The sequence below is a fragment of the Phoxinus phoxinus genome, assembly GCF_949152265.1.
Source record: "Phoxinus phoxinus genome assembly, chromosome: 20".
Classification (NCBI taxonomy): Eukaryota; Metazoa; Chordata; class Actinopteri; order Cypriniformes; family Leuciscidae; genus Phoxinus; species Phoxinus phoxinus.
The window spans coordinates 4,913,833-4,924,045 of record NC_136895.1 but is presented as its reverse complement, the minus strand read 5'-3'; the positions used below and the strand labels follow the sequence as shown (position 1 = coordinate 4,924,045).

The 10,213-nt window shown below is 35.1% G+C and overlaps 1 protein-coding gene across 1 annotated transcript in view; it reads left to right on the top strand.

Annotated features, from left to right (window-relative positions):
* The first annotated feature begins 4,525 nt into the window (after positions 1 to 4,525).
* Positions 4,526 to 10,213, top strand: part of ptk7a (protein tyrosine kinase 7a) — a 51,537-nt gene continuing 45,849 nt past the window's right edge. The window contains exon 1 of the mRNA XM_079593960.1: positions 4,526 to 5,151. Coding sequence (XP_079450086.1) covers positions 5,070 to 5,151 — 82 coding nt within the window. The 5' untranslated portion in view covers positions 4,526 to 5,069. The remainder of the gene's footprint in view (positions 5,152 to 10,213) is intronic.

Sequence of the window (10,213 nt, the reverse complement as noted above, 5' to 3'; positions counted from 1 at the left end):
TTGAGATATAAAGTCAGAATTTTGAGATATAAAGTCAGAATTTTGAGATATAAAGTCAGAATTGTGAGATATAAAGTCAGAATTGCGTGATATAAAGTCAGAATTTTGAGATATAAAGTCAGAATTTTGAGATATAAAGTCAGAATTTTGAGATATAAAGTCAGAATTGCGAGATATAAAGTCAGAATTTCGAGATATAAAGTCAGAATTGTGAGATATAAAGTCAGAATTGCGTGAAATAAAGTTTCAATTGCGTGTCATAAAGTCAGAATTGCGAGAAATAAAGTCAGAATTGTGAGATATAAAGTCAGAATTTCGAGATATAAAGTCAGAATTGCGTGATATAAAGTCAGAATTTTGAGATATAAAGTCAAAATTGCGAGATATAAAGTCAGAATTGCGAGATATAAAGTCAGAATTTCGAGATATAAAGTCAGAATTGCGAGATATAAAGTCAGAATTGCGAGATATAAAGTCAGAATTGCGAGATATAAAGTCAGAATTTCGAGATATAAAGTCAGAATTTCGAGATATAAAGTCAGAATTGCGTAATATAAAGTCAGAATTGCGAGATATAAAGTCAGAATTTCGAGATATAAAGTCAGAATTGTGAGATATAAAGTCAGAATTGCGTGAAATAAAGTTTCAATTGCGTGTCATAAAGTCAGAATTGCGAGAAATAAAGTCAGAATTGTGAGATATAAAGTCAGAATTTCGAGATATAAAGTCAGAATTGCGTGATACAAAGTCAGAATTTTGAGATATAAAGTCAGAATTGCGAGATATAAAGTCAGAATTGCGAGATATAAAGTCAGAATTTCGAGATATAAAGTCAGAATTGCGTGATATAAAGTCAGAATTTTGAGATATAAAGTCAGAATTTCGAGATATAAAGTCAGAATTGCGTGATATTAAGTCAGAATTTCGAGATATAAAGTCAGAATTGCGAGATATAAAGTCAGAATTTCGAGATATAAAGTCAGAATTTCGAAATATAAAGTCAGAATTTCGAGATATAAAGTCAGAATTGTGAGATATAAAGTCAGAATTGCGTGAAATAAAGTTTCAATTGCGTGTCATAAAGTCAGAATTGCGAGAAATAAAGTCAGAATTGCGAGATATAAAGTCAGAATTGCGAGATATAAAGTCAGAATTGCGTGAAATAAAGTTTCAATTGCGTGTCATAAAGTCAAAATTGCAAGAAATAAAGTCAAACTTGCGAGAAATAAAGTCGCAATTGCGTTTTTCAGAATTCTGACGCAATTGCGACTTAATATCACGCAATTCTGACTTTATATGTCCCAATTGCGTATTATAAAGTCAGAATTGCAAAATATAAACATGCAATTCTGAGAAAAAAAGTCAGAATTTCAAGTATATTTCTCGCAATTGCGAGTTTATATCTCATAATTCTGACTTTATAACACGCAATTCTGACTTTATATCATGCAATTATGACTTTATCTCTTAATTCTGAGATAAACTCGCAATTGTGAGATAAAAAGTCGCAATTATCTTTTTTATTTTTCACTCTGTGGCGGAAACAAGCTTCCACAGAATCTACACAAGAGATATGAGATCTAGATTATACACTGTACATATTCTGCTGTTGATCGGGGTCAGCGCGTGGACTGCTGAGAGATATCAGTGGGTGAAACTTCACCCTGCCATTATTTTTAACTTGAATAATACAAAGAAACATTTGTGCTACCTGGGGTTGAAGACGATTCATTACGCTTCCTCTCTTTTATGCTTGATTTAAATGTTTTACACTACTTGAATTTACTCTCGTTTTCAGTTTCTGTTTATTTTATCAAAGAAAATAGTGTTTCTAGGTTTTCCATATAGTGCCCTAAGATAGCGTTGTCCATTAAAAGCAATGGCTTTTATAGCTTCTCATTTGCAATATATGTTGCTCGGAAAATAGTTATTCAGTCAATTTCAAAAATATGTATTTGCAGCTGGGTATTAAGTTTCAATACTTATCATATATTTAGAATTATTGTCGTTTTAAGTAGCCGTTTAAACTCTGTGTTGGAAGACTATTGTAAAATACAATATTTTTGTACGTTGTGTAACAGACTATCAACATTTACCAGACAATCAGAGCACTAAAACTTCTACGTTTTTATCTTACGAGCCAATCAAATTGTTACTTTGATATTAGTAGTGCAGTTTATTTGCTAGAAATTGTGTTTTTTTACGAGTATGCTTGTTCTTGATCTCTTTTCTTAAGATGCAGTCTACAAGTATAGTATATCTAAACAGCTTTTTCTTCATCAAATGAATGGGACCACATGATTAGATCTCTACACACAGCCATGGTTTTGGTGAAATATGTCCCTTTGCAGTAAAGTATCCGATTACTATATGGTCTCAAGGACATAACTGCAATTTACTTTGTATTTCATTGTTGTGTTTTATGTAATGTTGTACAAACATGTGTAACATCAGCGCAGCGTGTTTAGCATATTACTCTTTAAAACACTGTTTTGCTATTCTTTTACATGACTCCTTGCTTTTGTAACATTGATGGCTTAGCTTGTACTTTTAAACTTGCACTCTCCCCCTCAAGTCTGTAATAATACTAAAAAAAAGTTTATTTATAGAGCACTGTCTGAGCATATTAACAGTAGCTTGCTTTACAAAGAGATACAAAGTTGAATAAATTTATACCAATAAAAACAATAAATTGTGTTTAGTTGTTGTGAAGGTGTTGGATAACCAAAAGACCAAACTTGTGATGAGTGAGTTTAAACTAGATTAATTATACTTTAACTTGGTACGCATGCTTAGAAAAATCTCTGAAGACTTATTTACATGTTTATGTATTTGTCTGTCTATAGTTTAAAAAATGTGGCTAAAATAAGGAAGGATTTGCCATTCTAAGCCTGTATGCAGAGATTAACTAGAGAAATTTACATTTTTAACATGTTATGTTATGTGGTTTTAACATTTTATTAAATTTTCCATTATTTTTCCATGCATTGAAATCGCAATTGCAACATCGGCCAGGTTTTCTGAACCCCGAGTGTACTGTAAATACTTCAGAAATGTTTCAGTTATAAATAAAGTATAAAGTAATCAAATGTAAAATAGTCTTCACTTTATAAAATAACATAGATTAATCCTTATTAAAGTTACAAAAGTTATTCAGTCAAGAGCAACCAGTGATTTTCTGCAGCAGGAAAATTAGGCTGCTGTCACTTTAAGAGCTAATACATGGATCCAATATACATGTGTGTTTGTGAATTAATAAAATAAACGAAAACACATTTCATTATACATAGTTTAAAAAAACAGTAAAAATAGAATAGGCTACATTTATACATAAAACAATAAGCAGAGGAAAGCTAAACCTTATCAATAGGATCATTATAAAAAGTGTGTTGTTTCAAGAATCTATCACACTGGTTAAACTAAAAAGATTTGAGAAGTGAGTCTACATTAAGAGTAGAAAACTTTGTTTATGGGTAAAACATTTACAAAAAAATAAATAAATAAATTCAACATAATGTGGATTATATATTTGGAAGTGTCAGTACAGTAGCAAATTTAAATGAAAAGATTGGGCAACAAATAAGGGGTTTAATTATAGAGTATAACTAAGAACCAAACTTCTGAATAAATTCACAATAAAAGTATTATGTATTAATGTAACTAAATGTATCAATGTTTCATCCTATTGAGCACAAGGGCCTACAACTAACTTTTTGCCACGCCTGCTAATGGCCGGAAACAGACAGTTATGACACCAAAAGTTTAGATACCAGTAAAAATTCATAATTCTCTCCTCCAATTTCAATACGACAGCTAGAACTATCCTAACTAATATATGTAAATGTCAAATGATAAAATGTAAAAAAAAAAAAAAAAAAAAATTAGGCTGCTGCCACTTTAAGACCGAATGAGCATAGCCTTTCTCTACTGTTTACATTCACTTAAGCCATAACCGACTATGTTTACGAGGATACTTGCTGAGATGGCTTTTAAAAAAAACATAATTTAGTGTGAATTTTTCCATTAAAGAAAGCTCAATTCAGTATTCGCGTGCTATCTCAGACGCGGCGAGTAACGAATTGAGTTTCCTTTTGCGTCTTCTTGCACTTGAATATTTAAATTGGCAAGGCTTAAACTTTTTCTTCACATGGTTTCTTCAGGTTCATGTTCTCTCAACATCACATTGTTAGAATTCATAAAAACGGTTCAACTGGCGATTGACACCATTTCATATACTCGCTAAACGCCGATTTTTGCCATTTGGTGGTGAGTGGCGTACAGGTTTTAGAAACATGTTTAGACACTGTCAAATTTACAGGCCATATTTTTGTGCAAGATTTTAAAGTGGACTTCCTTAGTCTCGTTGGGAAATTAAATTTTTATGGGGCAACAATGCTTTCTCCAAATCTATTTTGTTAATATAGGCAGTCCAATGCCATGCCATTTTCACGTGACGTCACCGAGAGATGCGCGTGCACGTCAGCTGCTGCCATTGGAAACCACAGTTGGAAACCAATGAATGGATCTGCCAATAGATGGCAGTCATGGTGAAGAAGAAAAAACTAATTATATTTCAGACCAGCTGCAATCCTTTTAAACAACTGCACTTACGCAGCTATTTTAAGTAATGCTGAATATAAGATAAACCAAATGAGATCTTTTGAACCGAGTGAAACTAACTTCCCATCAGTGGTGTGTTACTGGTTTCCACTTACCTTCCTCGCGCCCGGGTAAAGCCCACCCACCTTCCCATCCACTCCCACTGGAGAGAGAAACACGACTCCTGTTCTCTCACACAAACCCCCAGCAGCACTGGCTCCAGCACACGGTCAGAGGGGCTCTTTGTCTCCATTTCCAGGAGGTTTCTGCTCAGTTCAGCATGGAGCTCTTGACACATCAGCCAAACCCGCAACCGCTCCAAACTGAAGAGTGAAACTCCCGAAAGACTCGCCGCGAGGAATAACTGGATTCTAGCCTTTATACAGCAACTCACAACCGCAGAATTTCCTCAACACAAACACTTTTGAGCCTTTAATCCACAGCCGTCGCGTTCCTCGACTTCTTCAGCCATGGGTTTGTGGACGAGAAGACGCGAGCGCAAACTCACACACGCCGAGGCGGTTTTCCTGACGCTTACTCTGATCGGCGAAGGTAAGAAACAAAGTATCCATCTCTCCATCAGCGTTGTTCCCTTGCTTTCCTATCACACAGGTCAACATGTTTGTGGAAACTTCCCTTCTTTTCCGAATGTTTAAAAAAGTTATTAGACGTAGTAGTAGATGTGCGTGAAACTAACCAACGCGAAGTTTAGTTGCGTTCACACTTGGATCTGGATTCAACGTGAGTGTTTTGCACATACTTGCCAGTCATTGTGTTTGCAAATGCACTTATTTCAAATCTCAGAAAAATGTTATCCACTGAACTAAATAATACCCATGCTTGTAGATGAATGAACCAAGCCACCCCCCAGAAGCTCAAGTACAGTAAGGGCTCAAGAGGCCTGTAAAATAACATTAGCATACTAGTCTGTAAAAGGAGAAATGGGTCTTGTGTCTTATTATCTGTACTAGATATGCATACTTGTTGTAGTCGGCTAAGTGAACTTCATGAAGCACGCCTATCAACATGAGCTGAATATCAATTGCATCCACTTGGACTTCTTGAATTTTAATTAGACTTTGCTTCAGTTAAGTCAAGTAAGCGAAATGCACAGCAACACAGCATGAAGAATTACATGACATTCCAGAGGAAAACAAGAAAGGAGAAAACAAAATGAGTTGAAGTACGATGTCTGTATGTGTGAGATGTTAACTTTTTTTGCTTGACGTCCAGGAGAGAACAATCCCATCTGTGTGGCCGGTAATGAAATATGCATGGCTGGAGCGTGTAGTTTATCTTGAGGGAGTTTTGGGGAGGTGTAAGATGTTAGTCCTGAAGCTTCTCTTCTGGGGGCCATAAAAAGCGGTACATGCTGTCCTGTGGAGTGACCCATCGGGTTTCTGTTTTTTTTAATCTCTTGATTAATTGAACCCATGAGACGTGGCCACAGGAGCGCTGGTGGAAAAACAAGAGGAAATGCTTGCATGTTCAAAGGGTTTCTTCTGGAGATTCTATCATAATCAATTCCAGGTCAAGTTCTTACTGGATAAACGAAGAAAACGAAGAGGTCTACTGAATGTGTTGCTCTTTTTCAATTGTATATGGCAGGGGGGAGTATTCAATTAAAGTTTCCAAGAGGTCCGGTCTCGGATATTTCCTTCCCACTGGACAATACTTTTTTATTGGAACTGTTATACATTTCAATCGGGGCACCCCTAGTACTTTGTGTAAGAAAATATCTTAAAGATTGAAAATTAGTCATCAAAGATTATATAATCTTATAAACCCTGAGAGCCAAAGCAGTGATATCTAACAATGTTTACCAATAATTACCAAAATAAATGGATTTCTCCCAACTGGAAATCAATATAAAAACGTTAGATCGGATGTTTTATCAGACTTTTCTTTTTTGTAATTTTTTTTTTTTACATTTAGACACCTAAGTCTACGGCAAAACGAAGGCCTTGTGACCTGAGAAATCATACTGAGGTGCAGGTTTACCTCTTAAGAAAAGTGTGAACCATTTTTATATTTTGCACAAACAAAATGATAAACTACTAAAAACAAACAACGGACTTAATCGGATCAGCAAAACTCTCATCATGAGCACAAAACAAAGTTAACTAGTAATTTCAAAGTTTTTTTTGTCTTCTCTTGCCATCTATAAATAATTCCCCCAAATTATATATTTTTTTATTATGAAATGCTCTGAATATGCCTTTTAATAATGCTAAATGTATGGGGGAAAAACGTCTAAATGCGCCACATGTTAACTTGTCTAAAACCTAGTTTAGTTAATGGTCAGATGGATAGAAATCACTGTATTTTCTGCGTTCCCGTTTTCTGTGGTGTTGTAAGTGTATATTCTGCGGCTCACCGTGTTTCTGTAAAAAAAAAAAGTTGGTTTAACTTTAAAAAAGTTACCTTGTTGCCTTAATTTTGAGTTCGTTGTAATTACAAATTTGAGTTAATACAATGAAGAAGAATGGTTTACTCAACTCAAAATAGCATGTTATCTTCACACATTAGTTATCGAAGTTGATTTGACAAAAGATAAAAAGTTGTGATAACAAATCATGAAAATATTTTTTTACAGTGTTTCTGCTACTGTTGTAAAATAACCGCGTCGTCTGCGGCTCTAAATGCGGCGCTTTAGCGGGAGAGAGAAGTAACGCTCACGGTGGAAAGGGATTGAATGAAGCGCATTTGGCTCTAGATGAACATATTTGAGGACACCGCTCCGAGAGATCGACCCTGAGCACTTTACACTGCACTCTAAAAAATGTGGCTGCGATTAGTTATAACAACTTAAAATTTGTTGAGATAACTTAAATATCCAACTTAACTAAACTAAAGTTAACTAAGCTTAATATTTTAAGTCAAGCATGAACACATACTTTTTAAAGTTGAAACAATATTGGATTTTTAAGTTGTGATAAATAATCGCAGCAAATTTTATTTTTACAGTGTGTAGAAACGGTAAAATGTCGCAATTATGTCCAGTGGTCCGGATGAAATTGCGTTTGAAAACCGCTGGCATATTTAATAATGTCATGCTACTGGACAGAACTGGAGATTTAAAATCTGTAAGGATTTCTTAAAAGTCCTTTTGGTGTCTTACAGGGGCATATGTGACCCTCGATCACAAAACCAGTCACATGACACACGGGTTTATCTGTGGCAATAGCCAAATACATTGTATGGGGCAAAATTATCGGGGGTTTTTTTTTTCTTTTATGCCAGAAATCATGAGGATATTAAGTAAAGATCATGTTCCATGAGGATATTAAGTAAAGATCATGTTCCATGAGGATATTTTGTAAATTTCCTACCGTAAATATATTAAAAATATATTTTTTGTGAGTGAATGCAGCACAATCGTGAACATAAATGCACAACTTTAAAGGAGTTTTTTTTTTTTGCACCCTCAGATTCCAGATTTGCAATAGTTGTATCTCGACCAATATTGTCCTATCAAACCACACATCAATGGAAAGCTTATTTATTCAGTTTTCAGATGATATATACATCTCAATTTCCAAAAATTGACCCTTGTGACTGATTTTGTGGCCCAGGATCACATTTGTCTTTTTGGGAACGGCCTGGAACTGTGCTTTCCAGAAGGTCCGCTTTCTATGTTGTGCTGGACTTGGAAATCCAATGGAAATTTCCATTAGGATTCTTCAATTATAACAGAAATCCCATTGGTAATTGCTTCATTGTTGGACTGTGATCGAGATGGGCTGTGGTCATTGTCGGAGCGAGGAACTGCCCCGGGGCCCATTGAAGAAACGCCAGCATTTGCATGAAGACTGGGAAGATAAAAGGGTGGAGGGCCGAAGCATTTCACAGGTACTTGAGGGCTCTGCTTGATCTCGGGGACGACGGGGGTCCATCTCCTGTCTTTCTTATGCTAATGGGGGACAGTCTGGGAAAGACATCTCCCCCACGATGCAGCGTCGAGGTGCGACTCTGGGTTTATTCCTTTATCTGAGGTCTGTGTTTCACTGAAATCTATTCGATTAGATGTTTTCCGTTAAATATTCGAAATTCTCGTTCGTTTTGTGGTCTTGATCATATTATCATAATCATTTGCTTCATGGTCCTTTTAAACGTCACTCCAACTGGAGAAAGGGGAAAACAATGTCTCATAAATTATGAATGAGAAGACTTAGTTCCTTAAAACTGTTTTTGTAATTTCGCCAGAGTAGTTCATAGAAAGAGTGTTAGTCAGAATCAACTTGGAGGATTTGACCAAAGTTGATCGGATCCTTGTGAACAGTGATATTTATTAGAAATGTTTTTAAGTGTCATGTTTTTGTGTAAACTCTGTAGTCTGGCTCAAAGACCTTTAGACATACTTTTTATTACATTCATACAGTTGAAACTCAAAAATGTGAATATGGAGTGAGATATTTCAAGCCTTTATTTGTTATCATTTTGATGATTATGGCTTACAGCTTATGAAAACCCCAAATTCAAAATGAGAATATTGTGAAACAGTTTTCATAAGCTGTAAGCCATAATCATCAAAATTATAACAAATAAAGGCTTGACATATCTCACTTTGCATGTAATGAGTCTATATAATATATTAGTTTCACCTTTTAAGTTGAATTACTGAAATAAATGATATTTTGCACCATATTCTAATTTTTCAAGTTTTTCCTGTGTTTTAAGTCATTTCATAATCGCCTTAGCTTCCATTTGTTGCTAAATTTATTATTTTAAAAGCAAACTATACTAAGTAACTCCCAAAATGACATGTCTTGGTCATATTTCAACCCAAAATCAAAAGAAAAAATAATGAAAAATGTTGTTGTTGTTCTAAATTAAGCCTTTTTTTTTTGCTTTACAATTTAAGAATATTTTCATGACAAGTTTTCCTTAAATTCTCATTATCGTAATGCAAAAAATACTGTAAAATCCTGTTTGGACTTAGGACACAATATTTATCAGCCTAAATCCAGTACTAATATTAAAAGGAGTACTAATACTATTAAACAAATTATTAGCTTAACAAATTTACTTTACAGTAAGATTTGCTTTACCAATACAGTAATGAAAATGAGCTGTTTTTGCATTAAACCCGAATTAAGGGGAAATGTATGCATTTTCATGATTCAATATCACAATGCATAAGGACTTAGTGGTCCTGAAAGTCCATTTTGGTCTGGAGGTGAAATATAATGTGGACATTGTTTTCATGCCCCCCCCCCTGAAACTAATGGTTCTTGTTATCTTGTTAAAGCTTGTCGTCTGCATACTTCAAGCACACGTCAGGTCAAGATGTGGCGCTGCCAGCTGTTGTTTCTCTGACCCAATTTCTGCGGTGTTGTTTTAAAAAAAAAGCGATTTTGTTTGATGAAGTAAAAGACGCGAGCAGAGCTCCACAGGAGACGTGTTGATGGACACGACAGCTGCTTTACCCCTGCATACACACGGCCTCGGAGACTCTGAAAACGAGATCACACACACAGGTTTTTCAGGAAGTTCACACTCATTTAGGAGCCTTTTGTGGAGTCACTCATTGTCTTTTGTTTGCAAGTTACTGTGAGATGGTGAGGTATATTTCGCGTTAAGTCTCGGACCATTAAGATTTGCACTCGTTCTT